The 23,382-nt window shown below is 48.7% G+C and overlaps 2 protein-coding genes across 3 annotated transcripts in view; one reads left to right on the forward strand and one right to left on the reverse strand.

Moving 5' to 3' along the window:
* The window catches only part of PSMG2 (proteasome assembly chaperone 2), a 79,806-nt gene extending 69,018 nt beyond the window's left edge, over nt 1–10,788 (reverse strand). Inside the window, exons 1-2 of the mRNA XM_063923424.1 lie at nt 10,680–10,788; nt 9,981–10,152 (exon numbers count right to left, since the gene is read on the reverse strand). Coding sequence (XP_063779494.1) covers nt 9,981–10,152; nt 10,680–10,736 — 229 coding nt within the window. The 5' untranslated portion in view covers nt 10,737–10,788. The remainder of the gene's footprint in view (nt 1–9,980; nt 10,153–10,679) is intronic.
* CEP76 (centrosomal protein 76) overlaps nt 10,780–23,382 on the forward strand; it is a 78,245-nt gene continuing 65,642 nt past the window's right edge. The window contains exons 1-2 of one of the 2 annotated variants that reach the window (XM_063923422.1): nt 10,780–11,270; nt 12,406–12,561. In XM_063923422.1, coding sequence (XP_063779492.1) covers nt 11,193–11,270; nt 12,406–12,561 — 234 coding nt within the window. In that variant the 5' untranslated portion in view covers nt 10,780–11,192. The remainder of the gene's footprint in view (nt 11,271–12,405; nt 12,562–23,382) is intronic. The other variant, XM_063923423.1, reaches the window with a different exon arrangement.

A 23,382-nucleotide genomic window follows, 5' to 3' on the forward strand; every position in this document is an offset into this window, starting at 1 on the left:
GTATAAATAAAGGTTTCTAATAATAATCCATGAAAAAGCACAGCTCTGAGGGGTCTGTTTTGTACTATGTACAGTTGTATACAGGAATTACAAATAAAAACAAGCCATTTACAGAAGCAATATGATCCCTGGCTATCATTCCTTACATTTCTTACCATGGATAATTAAATAAATAAAGGTACCTACAACAGCTGCTCTCACACAGGATACAAAACGTAAATTATTACAAACATTAAAATTCTTACAGTAATGCTGGGCATACATGCTACAATTATCTGATGATCTGCCAGATAATTTCAGAATGTATGAAGGCCACCGATCTGGTAATATAAATCAGTATGCTTGTGATAACTGCAGTGTCAGATAAAATTCCTGTCAGACTGAAAGGCATCTTATCTCCCTGTGTAATGCACTCCCAGCATAAGCAAAGTGAAAAGATCATCCAATTTTCTTACTGCTTTACATGTAGTGGCATACTTAATTAGTTAGGTTGCGCGACATTTTGCTACTTAGAGAATCATGTTAATAGGCGAAAATTGCAGCTTTTAGTTCTCCTCCAGGAGGTGTGGGGGGATATATATTATAATAAGAATTTACTCACCGGTAATTCTATTTCTCATAGTCCGTAGTGGATGCTGGGGACTCCGTAAGGACCATGGGGATTAGCGGCTCCGCAGGAGACTGGGCACAACTATAAAGTAAGCTTTTAGACTACTGGTGTGCACTGGCTCCTCCCACTAAGACCCTCCTCCAGACCTCAGTTAGGATACTGTGCCCGGAAGAGCTGACACAATTAGGAAGGATTTTGAATCCCGGGTAAGACTCATACCAGCCACACCAATCACACCGTATAACTCGTGATACAATACCCAGTTAACAGCAAGATAACAACTGAGCCTCTCAACAGATAGCTCAACAATAACCCTTTAGTTAAGCAATAACTATATACAAGTAGTGCAGACAATCCGCACTTGGGATGGGCGCCCAGCATCCACTACGGACTATGAGAAATAGAATTACCGGTGAGTAAATTCTTATTTTCTCTAACGTCCTAAGTGGATGCTGGGGACTCCGTAAGGACCATGGGGATTATACCAAAGCTCCCAAACGGGCGGGAGAGTGCGGATGACTCTGCAGCACCGAATGAGAGAACTCAAGGTCCTCCTCAGCCAGGGTATCAAATTTGTAGAATTTAGCAAACGTGTTTGCCCCTGACCAAGTAGCAGCTCGGCAAAGTTGAAGAGCCAAGACCCCTCGGTAAGCCGCCCAAGAAGAGCCCACTTTCCTTGTGGAATGGGCTTTTACTGATTTAGGATGCGGCAGTCCAGCCGCAGAATGTGCAAGCTGAATCGTACTACAGATCCAGCGAGCAATAGTCTGCTTAGAAGCAGGTGCACCCAACTTGTTGGGCGCATACAGGATAAAAAGCGAGTCAGTCTTCCTGACTCCAGCTGTCCTGGAAACATAAATTTTTAGGGCCCTGACTACATCCAACAACTTGGAAGCCTCCAAGTCATTCGTAGCCGCAGGCACCACGATAGGTTGGTTCAGATGAAAAGCTGATACCACTTTGGGGAGAAACTGGGGACGAGTCCTCAATTCTGCCCTATCCATGTGGAAAATCAGATAAGGGCTTTTACATGACAAAGCCGCCAATTCTGAAACACGCCTGGCCGAAGCCAAGGCCAACAACATGACCACTTTCCACGTGAGATATTTTAAATCCACGGTTTTCAGTGGCTCAAACCAATGTGACTTTAGGAAATCCAACACCACGTTGAGATCCCAAGGTGCCACTGGAGGCACAAAAGGGGGCTGAATATGCAGCACTCCCTTAACAAACGTCTGAACTTCAGGTAGTGAAGCCAATTCTCTCTGGAAGAAAATCGATAGAGCCGAAATCTGGACCTTAATGGAACCCAATTTAAGGCCCATAGTCACCCCTGACTGTAGGAAGTGCAGGAACCGGCCCAGCTGAAATTCTTCCGTTGGGGCCTTCCTGGCCTCACACCACGCAACATATTTTCGCCATATGCGGTAATAATGGTTCGCGGTTACTTCTTTCCTAGCTTTTATCAGCGTAGGAATGACTTCCTCCGGAATGCCCTTTTCCTTTAGGATCCGGTGTTCAACCGCCATGCCGTCAAACGCAGCCGCGGTAAGTCTTGGAACAGACAGGGCCCCTGCTGCAGCAGGTCCTGTCTGAGCGGTAGAGGCCATGGGTCCTCTGACATCATTTCTTGAAGTTCCGGATACCACGCTCTTCTTGGCCAATCCGGAACAATGAGTATAGTTCTTACTCCTCTTCTCCTTATTATCCTCAGTACCTTTGGTATGAGAGAAAGAGGAGGGAACACATAAACCGATCGGTACACCCACGGTGTTACCAGAGCGTCCACAGCTATCGCCTGCGGGTCTCTTGACCTGGCGCAATATTTTTCTAGCTTTTTGTTTAGGCGGGACGCCATCACGTCCACCTGTGGTTTTTCCCACTGGTTTACAATCATTTGAAAGACTTCTGGATGAAGTCCCCACTCTCCCGGGTGGAGGTCGTGCCTGCTGAGGAAGTCTGCTTCCCAGTTGTCCACTCCCGGAATGAACACTGCTGACAGTGCTAACACGTGATTTTCCGCCCATCGGAGAATCCTTGTGGCTTCTGCCATCGCCGTCCTGCTTCTCGTGCCGCCCTGTCGATTTACATGGGCGACTGCCGTGATGTTGTCTGACTGGATCAGTACCGGCTGGTTTTGAAGCAGGGGTTTTGCCTGACTTAGGGCATTGTAAATGGCCCTTAGTTCCAGAATATTTATGTGCAGGGAAGTCTCCTGACTTGACCATAGTCCTTGGAAGTTTCTTCCCTGTGCGACTGCTCCCCAGCCTCGAAGGCTGGCATCCGTGGTCACCAGGACCCAGTCCTGTATGCCGAATCTGCGGCCCTCTTGAAGATGAGCTCTCTGCATCCACCACAGCAGAGACACCCTTGTCCTTGGAGACAGGGTTATCAGACGATGCATCTGAAGATGCGATCCGGACCACTTGTCCAACAGGTCCCACTGAAAGGTTCTTGCATGAAACCTGCCGAATGGAATCGCTTCGTAGGAAGCTACCATTTTTCCCAGGATCCGCGTGCAGTGATGCACCGACACCTGTTTTGGTTTTAGGAGGCCTCTGACTAGAGATGACAGCTCCTTGGCCTTCTCCTCCGGGAGAAACACTTTTCTCTGTTCTGTGTCCAGAACCATCCCTAGGAACAGCAGGCGTGTCGTAGGGACCAGCTGTGACTTTGGAATGTTTAGAATCCAGCCGTGCTGTTGTAGCACTTCCCGAGATAGTGCTACCCCTACCAACAACTGCTCCCTGGACCTCGCCTTTATCAGGAGATCGTCCAAGTACGGGATAATTAAAACTCCCTTCCTTCGAAGGAGTATCATCATTTCCGCCATTGCCTTGGTAAAGACCCTCGGAGCCGTGGAGAGACCGAACGGCAACGTCTGGAATTGGTAATGACAATCTTGTACCACAAACCTGAGGTACTCCTGGTGAGGATGGTAAATGGGGACATGTAGGTAAGCATCCTTGATGTCCAGCGATACCATGTAATCCCCCTCATCCAGGCTCGCAAAAACCGCCCTGAGCGATTCCATCTTGAACTTGAATTTTTTGATATATGTGTTCAAGGATTTCAAATTTAAAATGGGTCTCACCGAACCGTCCGGTTTCGGTACCACAAACATTGTGGAATAGTAACCCATTCCTTGTTGAAGTAGGGGCACCTTTACTATCACTTGTTGTGAATACAGCTTTTGAATTGCCTGTAACACTGCCTCCCTGCCTGAGGGAGTGGTTGGCAAGGCAGATTTGAGGAAACGGCGGGGAAGGGAGACGTCTCGAATTCCAGTTTGTACCCCTGAGATACTATTTGAAGGATCCAGGGATCCACCCGTGAGCGAGCCCACTGATTGCTGAAATGCTTGAGACGGGCCCCCACCATACCTGGCTCTGCCTGTGGAGCCCCAGCGTCATGCTGTGGACTTAGAGGAAGCGGGGGAGGACTTTTGCTCCTGGGAACTGGCTGTATGCTGCAGCTTTTTCCCTCTACCTCTGGGCAGAAAGGACGCGCCTTTAACCCGCTTGCCCCTATTGGGCCGAAAGGACTGTACCTGATAATACGGTGCTTTCTTTGGTTGTGAGGGAACATGGGGCAAAAATGTAGACTTCCCAGCTGTTGCTGTGGAAACGAGGTCCGAGAGACCATCCCCGAACAATTCCTCACCCTTATAAGGCAGAACTTCCATGTGTCTTTTGGAATCTGCATCACCTGTCCACTGCCGAGTCCATAACCCTCTCCTGGCAGAAATAGACATTGCACTAATTTTGGATGCCAGCCGGCAAATATCCCTCTGTGCATCCCTCATGTATAAAAGTGCGTCTTTTATATGCTCTACGTTCAGCAAAATAGTGTCCCTGTCTAGGGTATCTATATTTTCTGACATGGAATCTGACCACGCAGCAGCAGCGCTGCACATCCAGGCTGAAGCTATAGCCGGTCTCAGTATCACACCTGTGTGTGTATATATAGATTTCAGGATAGCCTCCTGCTTTCTATCAGCAGATTCCTTCAGGGCGGCCGTATCCGGTTTGACAAGCGTGTGAACGCTTTATCCACCCTAGGGGATGTTTCCCAGCGTGACCTATCCTCTGGCGGGAAAGGGTACGCCATTAGTAACCTCTTAGAAATTACCATCTTTTTATCAGGGGAAGCCCACGCTTCTTCACACACTTCATTTAACTCTTCAGATGGAGGAAAAGCTACTGGTAGTTTTTTCTCTCCAAACATTATACCCTTTTTTGTGGTACCGGGGGTAACATCAGAAATGTGCAACACATTTTTCATTGCCTCAATCATGTAACGTGTGGCCCTACTGGAAGTTACATTAGTCTCTTCGTCGTCGACACTGGAGTCAGTATCCGTGTCGACATCTGTGTCAACCATCTGAGGTAGCGGGCGTTTTAGAGCCCCTGATGGTTTTTGAGACGCCTGGGCAGGCACAGGCTGAGAAGCCGGCTGTCCCACATTAGGTATGTCGTCAAACCTTTTATGTAAGGAGTCGACACTATCACGTAATTCCTTCCACAGCACCATCCACTCAGGTGTCGACCCCGCAGGGGGTGACATCACATTTACAGGCATCTGCTCCGCCTCCACATAAGCCTCCTCATCAAACATGTCGACACAGCCGTACCGACACACCGCAAACACACAGGGAATGCTCTGACAGAGGACAGGACCCCACAAAGCCCTTTGGGGAGACAGAGAGAGAGTATGCCAGCACACACCAGAGCGCTATATAACACTGGGATCCCACTATCAATGAGTGTTTTCCCTATAGCTGCTTTTTTATATATATTACACACATATATATATATATCTATACTGCGCCTAAATTTAGTGCCCCCCCTCTCTTTTTTACCCTTCTGTAGTATTCTCAGACTGCAGGGGAGAGCCAGGGAGCTTCCTTCCAGCGGAACTGTGAGGGAAAAATGGCGCCAGTGTGCTGAGGGAGAAGCCCCGCCCCCTTTTCGGCGGACTTTCTCCCGCTTTTTCTGTGATACTGGCAGGGGTAATTTTACATCTATATAGCCTCTGGGACTATATATGATGTATATTTTGCCAGCCAAGGTGTTATTTATTGCCCTCAGGGCGCCCCCCCCCCCCCCAGTGCCCTGCACCCATCAGTGACTGAAATATGAGGTGTACATGAGGAGCAATGGCGCACAGCTGCAGTGCTGTGCGCTACCTTGGTGAAGACTGAAGTCTTCTGCCGCCGATTTTCCGGACCTTCTTCGTGCTTCTGGCTCTGTAAGGGGGACGGCGGCGCGGCTCCGGGAACGAACACCAAGGTCGGGTCCTGCGGTCGATCCCTCTGGAGCTAATGGTGTCCAGTAGCCTGAGAAGCCCAAACTACCACCTGTTAGGTAGGTTCGCTTCTTCTCCCCTTAGTCCCTCGCTGCAGTGAGTCTGTTGCCAGCAGATCTCACTGAAAATAAAAAACCTAAATATACTTTCTTTCTAGGTGCTCAGGAGAGCCCCTAGTGTGCATCCAGCTCGGCCGGGCACAAGAATCTAACTGAGGTCTGGAGGAGGGTCTTAGTGGGAGGAGCCAGTGCACACCAGTAGTCTAAAAGCTTTCTTTATAGTTGTGCCCAGTCTCCTGCGGAGCCGCTAATCCCCATGGTCCTTATGGAGTCCCCAGCATCCACTACGGACGTTAGAGAGAGAGATATGTGTATATATATATATATATATATATATATATATATATATATATATATATATATATATATATATACACACACACACACACACACACACACACTCTCTTACGTCCTACAGGATGCTGGGTACTCCAAAAGGACCATGGGGTATAGACGACAGGATCCGCAGGAGCTTGGGCACACTGAAAAGACTTTAACTGGGTGTGAACTGGCTCCTCCCTCTATGCCCCTCTTCCAGACCTCAGTTATAGGAACCGTGCCCAGGAGAGACGGACATTTCGAGGAAAGGATTTTTGTTTAAACTAAGGGCTACAAATATAACAGCCCACACAACAAACATACCGTACAACCGGAGTAACAGTAAACCAGATAACAGCATGAAATAACAACGGCAACAAGCTGAAAACAAAAAATACACAACCCGTGTATAAACTAATTTAACCAGCAAGAACACACTGTAAGTAACCGTCCGCACTGGGATGGGCGCCCAGCATCCTCTACGGATTAGGAGAAAAGGATTTACCGGTAGGTACTAAAATCCTATTTTCTCTTACGTCCTAGAGGATGCTGGGGACTCCAAAAGGACCTTGGGGTCTATACCAAAGCTCCAGAACGGGCGGGAGAGTGCGGACGACTCTGCAGCACTGATTGAGCAAACATGAGGTCCTCCTCAGCCAGGGTATCAAACTTGTAAAACTTAGCAAAGGTGTTTGAACCCGACCACATAGCTTCTCGGCAAAGCTGAAGTGCCGAGACCCCTCGGGCAGCCGCCCAAGATGAGCCCACCTTCCTGGTAGAATGGGCCTTCACTGACTTCGGCACCGGTAGCCCAGCCGAAGAATGAGCTTGCTGAATCGTACTACAAATCCAGCGTGCAATAGTCTGCTTCGAAGCAGGATGAGCAATCTTGTTGGAAGCATACAGGACAAACAGCGCCTCTGTTTTCCTGGCTTCCGCCGTTCTGGCGACGTAGATCTTCAAAGCTCTCACAACATCAAGAGACTTTGGAACTGCCACAGCATCTGTAGCCACAGGCACCACAATAGGTTGGTTAATGTGAAATGAAGAAACTTAATGTGAAATGAAGAAACCACCTTCGGCAGAAATTGTTGACGAGTCCTCAATTCCGCCCTATCCGAATGGAAGATCAAGTACGGACTCTTGTGTGACAAGGCCGCCAACTCAGACACCCGCCTGGCAGACACTAGAGCTAACAGCATGACTACCTTCCAAGTGAGAAATTTTAACTCAACCTTACGCAAAGGTTCAAACCAGGAAGACATAAGAAACTAAGACCACGTCAAGGTCCCATGGTGCCACCGGGGCCACAAACGGAGGATGGATATGCATCACTCCCTTCACAAAAGTTTGAACCTCTGGGAGAACCACCAATTCCTTCTGAAAGAAGATAGATAAAGCCGAAATCTGCACCTTGATGGAACCCAAATTCAGGCCGGCATCGACGCCTGCCTGCAAAAAATGGAGAAACCGACCCAAGTGAAATTCTTCCACAGGAGCAGCTTTAGTCTCACACCACGAAACATACTTTCTCCAAATACGGTGATAATGTTTCGCCGTAACTTCCTTCCTCACCTTAAGGAGAGTGGGAATGACCTCCCCGGGAATACCTTTCCGAGCTAAGATTTGGCGCTCAACTTCCATGCCGTCAAACGCAGCAGCGGTAAGTCTGGAAACACGCATGGTCCCTGCAGTAACAGGTCCTCCCTTAGAGGAAGTGGGCAAGGATCTTCCACAAGTAATTCCTGAAGATATGGATACCAGGCCCTTCTTGGCCAATCTAGAACTACAAGAGTTGCGAGACCCCCCGAAACGTTGATTCATGTCTTAAAGTTTTCATCTTTACAAATCTGGAAGTGCCGCCTCTCTTTTCTTCGTTGTACATATGGGAGTTAATCTCTCTGGGAAGGCACTCCAGTAAGTTTACCTTTGGGGCCGCGCTGTCCCTTATGAGTGCCGGGTTCTGCACATGGATAGATATATATATATAGATATATATATAGATATATATATATATATATATATATATATAGTGGTGACATTACTTTACCAGCAGCTTAATGATAAACTGCAGGCTGGCTCATTAATTAGACATTCCCCCAGCACACTTTAATTTAGAAACACAGGGGGTCATTCCGAGTTGATCGCTCGCTAGCAGTTTTTAGCAGCTGTGCAAACGCTATGCCGCCTCCCACTGGGAGTGTATTTTATCTTAGCAGAAGTGCGAACGAAAGGATCGTAGAGCGGCTACAAAATAATTTTGTGCAGTTTCAGAGTAGCTTCAGACCTACTCAGAGCTTGCGATCACTTCAGACTATTCAGTTCCTGTTTTGAAGTCACGAACACGGGTGGTCTTCAGTATGCCGGCGGTCGGGCTCCCAAGCCCGACACTTATTCTCCCTCGTGGGGGTCTACGACCCCCGTGGAGGGAGAATAAAATAGAGTGGCACGCAGAGTGCGCCACCGTGCCCGTAGCGTGGCGAGCGCAGCGAGCCCGCAAGGGGCTCATTTGCGCTCGCCACACTGTCAGTAAGCCGGCGGCCGGCCTCCCGGCGCCGGTATGCTGGTAGCCGGCCGCCGGCAGATCGTAGTGAACCCCACGAACACACCCTGCGTTCGCCCAGCCACGGCTGCGTTTTTCCTGACATGCCTGCGTTTTTCCGGACACTCCCTGAAAACGATCAGTTGACACCCAGAAACGCCCACTTCATGTCAATCACTCTGCGGCCAGCAGTGAGACTGAAAAGCTTCGCTAGACCTTGTGTGAAACTAAATCGTTCGTTGTAATAGTACGACGCTTGTGCGCATTGCGCGACATGCGCAGAAGTGCCGATTTTTTCCCCTGATTGCTGCACAGCGACCGAAAGCAGCTAGCGATCAACTCGGGATGACCACCACTATACACTGCAATTACTTGTAATATACCTATACAGGTGTTCAGCTTTGCATAGTGTACCAATGTTATTGCTTATAATGAAACATTGGTACGGCCTCATCTGGAATACGGTGTCCAGTTCTGGAGACCATATCTCCAGAAGGATATAAATACATTAGAGAGTGTACAAAGAAGGGCAACTAAAATGGAGCATGGCCTACATCACAAAACTTAACCGGGAAGGCTAAAAGATCTTAACATGTATAGTATGGAGGAGAGAAGGGAAAGGGGGTACATGATAAAACCTTTGGTATATTTGAATGTTTCTAACAAAGTTCAGGATGGAAATATTCTTCAAATGAAGAGAAGTATTAGAACTCGAGGACATGCACTGAAACTGGAGGGAGGCAGGATCAGGGGAAATTTAAGGAAAAATTACTTCACAGGAAGGGTAGTGGATAAGTGGAATAGCCTCCCATCAAAGGTGGTAGAGGCTAAGACTGTAGAGCAATTTAAACATGCTTGGGATAGGCATATGAATATCCTTACAAAGAATTAAGGTTCAAAAAGGGTTGAGATTACCTAAAGGATAAAAAAAAAAAAAAAGGCAGACTAGATGGGCCAAGTGGTACTTATCTGCCGTCAAATTCTATGTTTCTATGTTAAAGTACACTGTGGGCAAAATAATAATAAAAAGGTCTACAGATTAAGAAGTATAGTGTATTAAATAACCCCTGATGTGCTACCTAAACTTCATGTAACAATTTGTTTGCAACAATGCAAAAGTTTAATATTTGTAATGAGTACTTGCCTTCAGCATTTGTACATAGTTCCAATGAGTTTTCATCATTAGTGGCATAAGGATTATTACCCACCATAGGCACTAGACAGTCAGTGTAAAAATATCCAACCTTAGGCATATTCAGCGTGGACACTATCAAGTCAATGGCCAACTGTCCAACATTCCCCACAGATACTGCAGGCTAAAATGAAACAAAGTGAGTAACCACTCCACATATATATGAGAATCATGTTCATACTGGTAAAAATTGTATTTGAGGGAGCAGACAGGACAGTTCAGATGGGGGGAGCAGGCAGAATGGTGCAGAAGGTGGTGTGGGGTGATTAAACAGGACAGCGCATATGGGGGGGGGGGCAGACAGGACAAAGAAGAGGAGTGGACAGGCAGAACAGCGCAGAAGGGAGGGTGGTTGACAGGTGGGACAGCGTAGAAGGGTGGGAGGAGGGGGTTGACAGGCAGGACAGGACAAGACAGAGGGGTGGGCGGGGGACAGTGCAGAGCTGTGGGCAGGTGGGACAGTGCAAAAGTGGTGAGACAGGTAGGACAGCACAGACAGATGGAGGGGCAGAGGCAGGTCCGTGTGGAGGGAGGGGGGGGGAGTGTACTAGGCAGAATAAAGCTCTGCCCATTAGTGTGCTGGCAGAGAAATATGAGGCTGCAGTCGGGTGTGTACAGACAGCAGAGTTAGGGCATGACGTGTGACATTACCAGCAGTAGGGTTGATTCCGCAGGGAGAGAACAATCTGACGCTGCCGGTATGAACATGACTATGCTGCGGCTGATACACTCCCACTGTACACACTCTAGAAGCAGCGGCGCAAATATATGACGTTATGTGAGCGTCTTACACAGGGGTCCTTCAAACATTAAGAATGGCTGTCTATACAGATGCCTGTCAGGCAGTGTCCGGGGCACTCTCCCGCCGGCTCTCCCGCCTATCACCAGGCGCTGCACAGTAGTACACCACAGTGACAGATAGAACCTTGGAGTCACCGATTCACACACACATACCACCGTCACATCTAGAGCTCCTATAAGGGAGACCTCTGTACATGTACTCGGGGAATGGGGACTGGCAGCCGGAATAGAATGTTGAGATCCTAGCAGACGATGCGTGACTCTTGAGTACTACTATAACATAGTGACTGTATAGCCGCCAGTGTGTGTGCTGCCCCGCACCAGGTACATTATCTCCCGTATAACTCACCGGCCGCTGCCAGCATGTCTCTACCTCCGGAGAAAGCCACAGAGCTGAGGCAAATCATCCATGAGCAGCTCACCCGTGTAAGTACCGGGCAGGTAAGGTGCTGGCGGTGCTACAGGAGTCCTTCTAGTGGCTGCGTACACTGCTATTAGCTGTTTCACACACCTACAACACACAGGTATTTTGGACCCTTATGCCCTTATTTATCAATGGAGTCGATTCAATTCACCGACAGTTGAATAGCGCCGGTAATTATCTCCCGTTGCTGTTCAATTCAGCTCAAGTTAAGTCGGCAAATGCCCGTTCTCCCAGACTTAACAGGTTGTTTTGTTGGGAGAACGGGCATTCTCCGACTTAACTCCCCGCCGCGATGCTGATTCCCGACAGAATCAGCCTCGTGCCGGCAGCGCGGCAGCACTTATGTCGGATTTTCTCTCTCAACCCCCGGGGGTGAGAGAAGAGTTTCCGACAATTAGTGTATCTTGGCGCTTTATTCAATAGCGCCGGGAGCTAATTCCCGGCGCTATTCAACTGTCGGAGAATTGAATCAACCCCAATGAGGGATAAATTTCACTGAGTGATAAATTGCACCAGCCAATCAGCTAGACTGTTTGAAAAATGAAAGTTAGGAGCTGATTGGCTGGTGCAATTTATCACTCACAGTGAAATTTATCACTCATTCATAAATAAGGACATAACAGTTTCCCTGGTTCACCATTGTCCCCACTATTCTTGCTCACCTGCCTCTGTCTTTCTCATCTCTGTCCTCCCCATTCCACCGTCCTTCTCCTCTCTGTCCTCCCCGCTCCTCCTCATCCCAGTCTTCCCTCCTTCTCATCCTCCTTCTCATCCCCGTCCTCCCCCCTCATCGTTCCTTCTCATCTGGGTACCCCCCTCCTCTCAGTCTCATAAGGCCTCTCCGCTCCCCTCTTCTCTGTGTAAGGGCCCCGGAGCCCTTCTCTGTCGTAAGGCACCTCCGCTTCTCTCATCTCTGTCCACCCTCCATCGTTTGCCATCTGTCCCCCTCCTGCTCTCTCGCGCTCTCTCTCTCATGCCCCCACCCGTATCGCTTTATCTCATTTGTCTCCCCATCTGTCGCCCTAGCCACATCATTTTCTCTTCTCTGCTCCCATCCTTCCTTCAGGTCCATATATTTAGATTAGCTAGATTCATGTTGTTTGTATGATATGGAATCTCATGAGAGTCCATTTATATTTTATTACCTTGTAGATGGATGTTCATGGCAAAATACGTGAGGTCCTTGCTGAAACGTTAAAGGATGAATTAGAGGATGAAAGCCATAACTTCTCAGAAGAAGATCTGATGAAAGCTTTGAGGAGGAGAGGAATCATTGATGATGTCATGAAGGAGCTACATTTCAGTGAGGTACATTGGCAGGACAAAGAACATTTTAGTAGTCATCAATTATTAGCATCAATTATTCTAATATGTATAGTGAGGACACAATGGATGGTATCAGTTTTTCAAAGCTTTCTATGGTGCTGAAATAATGTATGATGCTGAACGACTTAGTACATGTAAGGTATTCTTTACGATATGTGATATTTTATCAGCTTTTGGGATTATTTATATATATTTTTTTCAGGATTCTGATCATCCTATTTTTGACTGGGGAAAAGTTAGGGTGGAGCACTGTTGCACTGCACAGGTGAATAGATGCTGTGCAGTGCCTTTCATGAGTGAGCCGCCAGTTCATTGTCAACTTTGTTAGCTTCTTTTTTGAGGAGATGTATTTTATATGCGTCTTAAGGGCCCTACACACTGCGCGATGCGCCACCGAGCTGCCCGACGGAGGATATGGGCGACCCAGCGGCGGTGGGGGGGAGTGAAGTTTCTTCACTCCCCCTGTCACCCGGCTCCATGGCAGTGCAGGCAAATATGGACAAGTAAAAAAACACACAGAGAAGCGCTGTCGTTGAAAGTATTGGTACAATTTATTAAAACAATTTATTAAAAAATATGTATATTTCTCTGACGTCCTAGTGGATGCTGGGACTCCGTCAGGACCATGGGGAATAGCGGCTCCGCAGGAGACAGGGCACAAAAGTAAAAGCTTTAGGATCAGGTGGTGTGCACTGGCTCCTCCCCCTATGACCCTCCTCCAAGCCTCAGTTAGGTTTTTGTGCCCGTCCGAGCAGGGTGCAATCTAGGTGGCTCTCATAAAGAGCTGCTTAGAGTAAAAGTTTTGATAGATTTCTTATTTTCAGTGAGTCCTGCTGGCAACAGGCTCACTGCAACGAGGGACCTAGGGGAGAAAAAGTGAACTCACCTGCGTGCAGGATGGATTTGCTTCTTAGGCTACTGGACACTAGCTCCAGAGGGACGATCACAGGTACAGCCTGGATGGGTCACCGGAGCCGCGCCGCCGACCCCCTTGCAGATGCCGAAGTAAGAAGAGGTCCAGAAACCGGCGGCTGAAGGCTTTTCAGTCTTCATGAGGTAGCGCACAGCACTGCAGCTGTGCGCCATTGCTCTCAGCACACTTCACACCAACGGTCACTGAGGGTGCAGGGCGCTGGGGGGGGCGCCCTGGGCAGCAATGTTAATACCTTTTCTGGCTAAAAAGAATACATCACATATAGTCCCTGAGGCTATATGGATGTATTTCACCCCTGCCAGGTCTCAGAAAAACCGGGAGAAGAGCCCGCCGGAATAGGGGGCGGGGCCTATCTCCTCAGCACACAGCGCCATTTTCCCTCACAGATCTGCTGGTGGGAAGGCTCCCAGGCTCTCCCCTGCACTGCACTACAGAAACCGGGTTAAAACAGAGAGGGGGGGCACTTATTTGGCGATATGATTATATATTAAAATGCTATAAGGGAAAACACTTATATAAAGGTTGTCCCTGTATAATTATAGCGTTTTGGTGTGTGCTGGCAAACTCTCCCTCTGTCTCCCCAAAGGGCTAGTGGGGTCCTGTCCTCTATCAGAGCATTCCCTGTGTGTGTGCTGTGTGTCGGTACGTGTGTGTCGACATGTATGAGGACGATGTTGGTGAGGAGGCGGAGCAATTGCCTGTAATGGTGATGTCACTCTCTAGGGAGTCGACACCGGAATGGATGGCTTATTTAAGGAATTACGTGATAATGTCAACACGCTTCAAGGTCGGTTGACGACATGAGACGGCCGGCAAACAAATTAGTACCTGTCCAGGCGTCTCAAACACCGTCAGGGGCTTTAAAACGCCCATTTACCTCAGTCGGTCGACATAGACACAGACACGGACACTGACTCCAGTGTCGACGGTGAAGAAACAAACGTATTTTCCTTTAGGGCCACACGTTACATGTTAAGGGCAATGAAGGAGGTGTTACATATTTCTGATACTACAAGTACCACAAAAAAAAGGGTATTATGTGGGTGTGAAAAAACTACATGTAGTTTTCCTGAATCAGATAAATTAAATGAAGTGTGTGATGATGCGTGGGTTTCCCCCGATAGAAAATTATTGGCGGTATACCCTTTCCTGCCAGAAGTTGGGGCGCGTTGGGAAACACCCCTTAGGGTGGATAAGGCGCTTACACGCTTATCAAAACAAGTGGCGTTACCGTCTCCAGATACGGCCGCCCTCAAGGAGCCAGCTGATAGGAGGCTGGAAAATATCCTAAAAAGTATATACACACATACTGGTGTTATACTGCGACCAGCTATCGCCTCAGCCTGGATGTGCAGCGCTGGGGTGGCTTGGTCAGATTCCCTGACTGAAAATATTGATACCCTTGACAGGGACAGTATTTTATTAACTATAGAGCACAGAGAGATATTTGCACTCTGGCATCAAGAGTAAGTGCGATGTCCATATCTGCCAGAAGATGTTTATGGACACGACAGTGGTCAGGTGATGCTATTCCCCATGGTCCTGACGGAGTCCCAGCATCCACTAGGGACTACGAGAAATAGAATTATCGGTAAGTAAATTCTTATTTTAACACGATATTATAAATTATCCAAATATCCTGATACTTTAAAAAGTGACTAGTGATATTACCTCTGCAATAGAAACAATAATAACTTAGATTTATGTTTGCAACAAATAAATGACACACTAAGGAGCTCCCTTAAACATTGTATCCAATTTTGCTTTTGATTATAAAGCTCTTAAAATAAGGAGGAACTCAGTGAAGCAAGCTCCACGCGTGGGCTATTGAAACATGTGTGCTCGTTAGACGTTAAGAAATTTTAAAGCCCATCCATATTGAGAGTGTAGTGAACGGTTCAATGTTGTAATGTCCACTGCGCTGTTTGCACCTTTTTATAGCTCCCAGCAATGTCATCCAGTATTTAAGAGGCTATACTAGGGTAACGTTTTTTGCACGGTTCAAAGCACTATTGATATATGGCGGTATAACGCTGTGAAACTGCCTCCAGAAGCGTAGTGCTTACCCCAGCCTCTATTGGTGTACAGGTGATCAGCGATTCTTTGGTAATCGCGGGCGCCGACTACCCGCTCCACTCGCTGTGATGACAAAGGAGCTGTGTAGGTGACGGCTGACGGGGCTCTTGATGTGCAGCGATCAAGGGAGCATGAACCCGAGCCGTTGTCCACTCGTTCCCGAGGGTACAGTGGAAGCCGCCAATGGGGTCCTAGTTGGTGTCGGTTGTCACTCTCTGATTAGTAACAGTGGAACACTGAGCGGGGTACTTGACGTGTTTCTCAGCCTTAAGTCCAGGGCTGTTTCCTCAGAAGTCGTCCATATTGGCCTGCATGCACAAGCGACGGGGCACCAGAGATGAACGAGCGCGGGGTCGCGCATCGTTCATCGCTGGTGCCTCCACACTGGAAGATATGAACGTTATCTCACTCATTAATGAACCAGATCGTTCATATCTTTTACTAATGTCGCCAGTGTGTAGGGCCTATTAGTCACAATATGTCTTAGTTGCAGTGCCACTAGGACGCACCAGGAGACTGATAAGCATCTTGTATTATTGTGTGTGACTCAGTCTGTATATGAAACACAATGGATCTTGGCATGGAAAAAAGCAGTGGCCGCTGCATCTTAGCAATTTATATACATAGTCAGACTCATTACCACACAGCTATACAAGTGTCACATATTAAATTCATCAGCACAGTCTCCTGGTGCTTCCTACCTACATTGCATGGCGCAGTCTCCTGGTGCTTCCTACCTACATTGCATGGCGCAGTCTCCTGGAGCTTCCTAGTTACATTGCATGGCGCAGGCTCCTGGTGCTTCCTAGTTACATTGCATGGCGCAGTCTCCTGGTGCTTCCTAGTTACATTGCATGGCGCAGTCTCCTGGTGCTTCCTAGTTACATTGCATGGCGCAGGCTCCTGGTGCTTCCTAGTTACATTACATGGCGCAGTCTCCTGGTGCTTCCTACTTACATTGCATGGCGCAGTCTCCTGGTGCTTCCTACTTACATTGCATGGCGCCGTCTCCTGGAGCTTCTTAGTTACATTGCATGGCGCAGTCTCATGGAGCTTCCAAGTAACATTGCATGGCGCCGTCTCCTGGAGCTTCCTAGTTACATTGCATGGCGCAGTCTCATGGAGCTTCCTAGTTACATTGCATGGCGCAGTCTCCTGGTGCTTCCTAGTTACATTGCATGGCGCCGTCTCCTGGAGCTTCCTAGTTACATTGCATTGCACAGTCTCCTGGTGCTTCCTAGTTACATTGCATGGCGCAGTCTCCTGGAGCTTCCTAGTTACATTGCATTGCACAGTCTCCTGGAGCTTCCTAGTTACATTGCATGGCGCCGTCTCCTGGAGCTTCCTAGTTACATTGCATGGCGCAGTCTCCTGGAGCTTCCTAGTTACATTGCATGGCACAGTCTCCTGGTGCTTCCTAGTTACATTGCATTGCACAGTCTCCTGGTGCTTCCTAGTTACATTGCATTGCACAGTCTCCTGGAGCTTCCTAGTTACATTGCATGGCGCAGTCTCCTGGAGCTTCCTAGTTACATTGCATTGCACAGTCTCCTGGTGCTTCCTAGTTACATTGCATGGCGCAGTCTCCTGGTGCTTCCTAGTTACATTGCATGGCGCAGTCTCCTGGTGCTTCCTAGTTACATTGTATGGCGCAGTCTCCTGGTGCTTCCTAGTTACATTGTATGGCGCAGTCTCCTGGTGCTTCCTAGTTACATTGCATTGCGCAGTCTCCTGGTGCTTCCTAGTTACATTGCATGGCGCAGTCTCCTGGTGCTTCCTAGTTACATTGCATGGCGCAGTCTCCTGGTGCTTCCTAGTTACATTGCATGGCGCAGTCTCCTGGTGCTTCCTAGTTACATTGCATGGCGCAGTCTCCTGGAGCTTCCTAGTTACATTGCATGGCACAGTCTCCTGGTGCTTCCTAGTTACATTGCATGGCGCAGTCTCCTGGTGCTTCCTAGTTACATTGCATGGCGCAGTCTCCTGGTGTTTCCTAGTTACATTGCATGGTGCAGTCTCCTGGTGCTTCCTAGTTACATTGCATGGCGCAGTCTCCTGGTGCTTCCTAGTTACATTGCATGGCGCAGTCTCCTGGTGCTTCCTAGTTACATTGCATGGCGCAGTCTCCTGGTGCTTCCTAGTTACATTGCATGGCGCAGTCTCCTGGTGCTTCCTAGTTACATTGCATGGCGCAGTCTCCTGGTGCTTCCTAGTTACATTGTATGGCGCAGTCTCCTGGTGCTTCCTACTTACATTGCATGGCGCAGTCTCCTGGTGCTTCCTAGTTACATTGCATGGCACAGTCTCCTGGTGCTTCCTAGTTACATTGCAGGGTGCAGTCTCCTGGTGTTTCCTAGTTACATTGCATGGCACAGTCTCCTGGTGCTTCCTAGGCACATCGCATTACGACTAAGATGTATTTTCAGCAAAAATGACACCTGATGCTAGCAGAGCCTCATATGACTTGGCGCGCCAGGAGTGGCTATTTGGCGCGACTACAGCATTGATATATGACGACACATCTGTTGGCAGTGAGACTATAATAAAAAGTTTGTATTGCCTGCCCTGCAGACTTTGCAGCTGATGCACTGCTAATTCAAGTTGTGGTTTAATTCTTATTTCTCTGACGTCCTAGTGGATGCTGGGAACTCCGAAAGGACCATGGAGAATAGCGGCTCCGCAGGAGACTGGGCACAACTAAAGAAAGCTTTTAGGTCACCTGGTGTGCACTGGCTCCTCCCACTATGACCCTCCTCCAAGCCTCAGTTAGATTTTGTGCCCGGCCGAGGTTGGATGCACACTAGGGGCTCTCCTGAGCTTCTAGAAAGAAAGTATATAATTAGGTTTTTTATTTTACAGTGAGACCTGCTGGCAACAGGCTCACTGCAGCGAGGGACTAAGGGGAGAAGAAGCGAACCTACCTGCTTGCAGCTAGCTTGGGCTTCTTAGGCTACTGGACACCATTAGCTCCAGAGGGATCGACCGCATGGAACTAGCCTTGGTGTTCGGTCCCGGAGCCGCGCGCCGTCCCCCTTACAGAGCCAGAAGCAAGAAGAGGTCCGGAAAATCGGCGGCAGAAGACATCAGTCTTCACCAAGGTAGCGCACAGCACTGCAGCTGTGCGCCATTGCTCCTCATGCACACTTCACACTCCGGTCACTGAGGGTGCAGGGCGCTGGGGGGGGGCGCCCTGAGCAGCAATAAAAACACCTTGGCTGGCATATATGTCACAATATATAGCCCCAGAGGCTATATATGTGATAAATACCCCTGCCAGAATCCATAAAAAAGCGGGAGAAAAGTCAGCGAAAAAGGGGCGGAGCTATCTCTCTCAGCACACTGGCGCCATTTTCTCTTCACAGTGCAACTGGAAGACAGCTCCCCAGGCTCTCCCCTGTGGTTTTCAGGCTCAAAGGGTTAAAAAGAGAGGGGGGGCACTAAATTTAGGCGCAATATTGTATATACAAGCAGCTATTGGGAAAAATTCACTCAATATAGTGTTAATCCCTAAATTATATAGCGCTCTGGTGTGTGCTGGCATACTCTCTCTCTGTCTCCCCAAAGGGCTGTGTGGGGTCCTGTCCTCAGTCAGAGCATTCCTTGTGTGTGTGCGGTGTGTCGGTACGGCTGTGTCGACACGTTTGATGAGGAGGCTTATGTGATGGCAGAGCAGATGCCGATAAATGTGATGTCGCCCCCTGTGGGGCCGACACCAGAGTGGATGGATAGGTGGAAGGTATAAACCGACAGTGTCAACTCCTTACATAAAAGGCTGGATGACGTAACAGCTATGGGACAGCCGGCTTCTCAGCCCGTGCCTGCCCAGGCGTCTCAAAGGCCATCAGGGGCTCAAAAACGCCCGCTCCCTCAGATGGCAGACACAGATGTCGACACGGAGTCTGACTCCAGTGTCGACGAGGTTGAGACATATACACAATCCACTAGGAACATCCATTACATGATCCCGGCAATAAAAAATGTGTTACACATTTCTGACATTAACCCAAGTACCACTAAAAAAGGGTTTTATGTTTGGGGAGAAAAAGCAGGCAGTGTTTTGTTCCCCCATCAAATGAGTGAATGAAGTGTGAAAAAGCGTGGGTTCCCCCGATAAGAAACTGGTAATTTCTAAAAAGTTACTGATGGCGTACCCTTTCCCGCCAGAGGATAAGTTACGCTGGGAGATATCCCCTAGGGTGGATAAGGCGCTCACACGTTTGTCAAAAAAGGTGGCACTGCCGTCTTAGGATACGGCCACTTTGAAGGTACCTGCTGATAAAAAGCAGGAGGCTATCCTGAAGTCTGTTTTTACACACTCAGGTACTAGACTGAGACCTGCAGATAGTGCTGCTGCAGCGTGGTCTGTAACCCTGTCAAACAGGGATACTATTTTGCGAACATAAGACGTCGTCTTATAGATGAGGGATGCACAGAGGGATATTTTGCCGGCTGGCATCCAGAATTAATGCAATGTCCATTCGGTCAGGAGGTTATTAGAGACCCGACACTGGACAGGTGATGCTGACTTTAAAAGGCACATAGAGCCTTATAAGGGTGAGGAATTGTTTGGGGATGGTCTCTGGGACCTCGTATCCACAGCAACAGCTGGGAAGAAAATTTTTTTACCTCAGGTTTCCTCACAGCCTCAGAAAGCACTGTATTATCAGGTACAGTCCTTTCTACTTCAGAAATGCAAGCGTGTAAAACGAGGGAAGAGGGAAAAAGCTGCACCAGTCAGCCAGTTCCCAGAATCAAAATTCTTCCCCCGCTTCCTCTGAGTCCACCGCATGACGGGGGGGCTCCACAGGCGTAGCCAGGTACGGTGGGGGGCCGCCTCAAAAATTTCAGCGATCAGTGGGCTCGCTCACAGGTGGATCCCTGGATCCTTCAAGTAGTATCTCAGGGGTACAAGCTGGAATTCGAGGCGTCTCCCCCCCGCCGTTTCCTCAAATCTGCCTTGCCGACAACTCCCTCAGGCAGGGAGACTGTGCTAGAGGCAATTCACAAGCTGTATTCCCAGCAGGTGATAGTCAAGGTGCCCCTACTTCAACAAGGACGGGGTTACTATTCCACACTGTTTGTGGTACCGAAACCGGACGGTTCGGTGAGACCCATTTTATATTTGAAATCCTTGAACACATACATAAAAAAATTCAAGTTCAAGATGGAATCGCTCAGGGCGATTATTGCAAGCCTGGAGGAGGGGGATTACATGGTATCCCTGGACATCAAGGATGCTTACCTACATGTCCCCATTTACCATCCTCATCAGGAGTACCTCAGATTTGTGGTACAGGATTGCCATTACCAATTCCAGGCGTTGCCGTTTGGTCTGTCCACGGCACCGAGGGTCTTTACCAAGGTAATGGCAGAAATGATTATACTCCTTCGAGAAAGGAAGTTTTAATTATCCCGTACTTGGACGATCTCCTTATAAAGGCGAGGTCCAAGGAGCAGTTGTTGGTCGGAGTAGCACTATCTCGGGAAGTGCTACAACAGCACGGATGGATTCTATACATTCCAAAGTCACAGCTGGTTCCTACCACACGCCTACTGTTCCTGGGGATGGCTCTGGACACAGAACAGAAAAAAGTGTTTCTCCCGCAGGAGAAAGCCAAGGAGCTGTCATCTCTAGTCAGAGACCTCCTGAAACCAAAACAGGTATCGGTGCATCACTGCACACGAGTCCTGGGAAAAATGGTAGCTTCTTACGAAGCAAAATTCCATTCGGCAGGTTCCATGCAAGAACCTTTCAGTGGGACCTCTTGGACAAGTGGTTGGGATCGCATCTTCAGATGCATCCGCTGATAACCCTGTCTCCAAGGACCAGGGTATCTCTACTGTGGTGGCTGCAGAGTGCTCATCTTCAAGAGGGCCGCAGATTCGGCATACAGGACTGGGTCCTGGTAACCACGGATGCCAGCCTTCGAGGCTGGGGGGCAGTCACACAGGGAAGAAATTTCCAAGGACTTTGGTCAAGTCAGGAGTCGTCCCTTCACATAAATATTCTGGAACTGAGGGCCATTTACAATGCCCTAAGTCTGGCAAGGCCTCTGCTTCAAAACCAGCCGGTACTGATCCAATCAGACAACATCACGGCAGTCGCCCATGTAAACCGACAGGGCGGCACAAGAAGCAGGATGGCGATGGCAGAAGCCACAAGGATTCTCCGATGGGCGGAAAATCACGTCTTAGCACTGTCAGCGGTGTTCATTCCGGGAGTGGACAGCTGGGAAGCAGACTTCCTCAGCGGACACGACCTACACCCGGGAGAGTGGGGACTTCATCCAGAAGTCTTCCAACTGTTGGTAAACCGTTGGGAAAGGCCACAGGTAGACATGATGGCGTCCCGCCTCAACAAGAAGTTGAAAAGATATTGCGCCCGGTCAAGAGACCCTCAGGCAATAGCTGTGGACGCTCTAGTGACACCGTGGGTGTACCAGTCAGTTTATGTGTTCCCTCCTCTGCCTCTCATACCAAGGGTACTGAGAATAATACGAAAACGAGGAGTAAGAACAATACTCGTGGTTCCGGATTGGCCAAGACGAGTCGTGGTACCCGGAACTTCAAGAGATGATCTCAGAGGACCCATGGCCTCTGCCGCTCAGACAGGACCTGCTGCAGCAAGGGCCCTGTCTGTTCCAAGACTTACCGCGGCTGCGTTTGACGGCATGGCGGTTGAACGCCGGATCCTGAAGGAAAAGGGCATTCCGGAGGAAGTCATTCCTACGCTGATTAAAGCCAGGAAAGATGTAACTGCAAAGCATTATCACCGCATATGGCGGATGTATGTTGCTTGGTGTGAGGCCAAAAAGGCCCCAACAGAGGAATTTCAACTGGGTCGATTTCTGCATTTCCTACAAGCAGGAGTGACTATGGGTCTGAAATTAGGCTCCATTAAGGTACAGATCTCGGCTCTGTCGATTTTCTTCCAGAAAGAACTAGCTTCACTACCTGAAGTTCAGACGTTTGTTAAGGGAGTGCTGCATATTCAGCCCCCCTTTTGTGCCTCCAGTGGCACCTTGGGATTTCAACGTGGTGTTGAGTTTCTTAAAATCACATTGGTTTGAGCCACTTAAAACCGTGGATCTAAAATATCTCACGTGGAAAGTGGTCATGTTATTGGCCTTGGCTTCGGCCAGGCGTGTGTCAGAATTGGCGGCTTTGTCATGTAAAAGCCCTTATCTGATTTTCCATATGGATAGGGCAGAATTGAGGACTCGTCCCCAGTTTCTCCCTAAGGTGGTATCAGCTTTTCACTTGAACCAACCTATTGTGGTGCCTGCGGCTACTAGGGACTTGGAGGATTCCAAGTTGCTGGACGTAGTCAGGGCCTTGAAAATTTATGTTTCCAGGACGGCTAGAGTCAGGAAAACTGACTCGCTATTTATCCTGTATGCACCCAACAAGCTGGGTGCTCCTGCTTCTAAGCAGACTATTGCTCGCTGGATTTGTAGCACAATTCAGCTGGCGCATTCTGCGGCTGGACTGCCGCATCCTAAATCAGTAAAAGCCCATTCCACAAGGAAGGTGGGCTCATCTTGGGCGGCTGCCCGAGGGGTCTCGGCTTTACAACTTTGCCGAGCTGCTACTTGGTCAGGGGCAAACACGTTTGCAAAATTCTACAAATTTGATACTCTGGCTGAGGAGGACCTTGAGTTCTCTCATTCGGTGCTGCAGAGTCATCCGCACTCTCCCGCCCGTTTGGGAGCTTTGGTATAATCCCCATGGTCCTTTCGGAGTTCCCAGCATCCACTAGGACGTCAGAGAAAATAAGAATTTACTCACCGGTA

This window comes from Pseudophryne corroboree, chromosome 5, assembly GCF_028390025.1.
Source record: "Pseudophryne corroboree isolate aPseCor3 chromosome 5, aPseCor3.hap2, whole genome shotgun sequence".
Classification (NCBI taxonomy): domain Eukaryota; kingdom Metazoa; phylum Chordata; class Amphibia; order Anura; family Myobatrachidae; genus Pseudophryne; species Pseudophryne corroboree.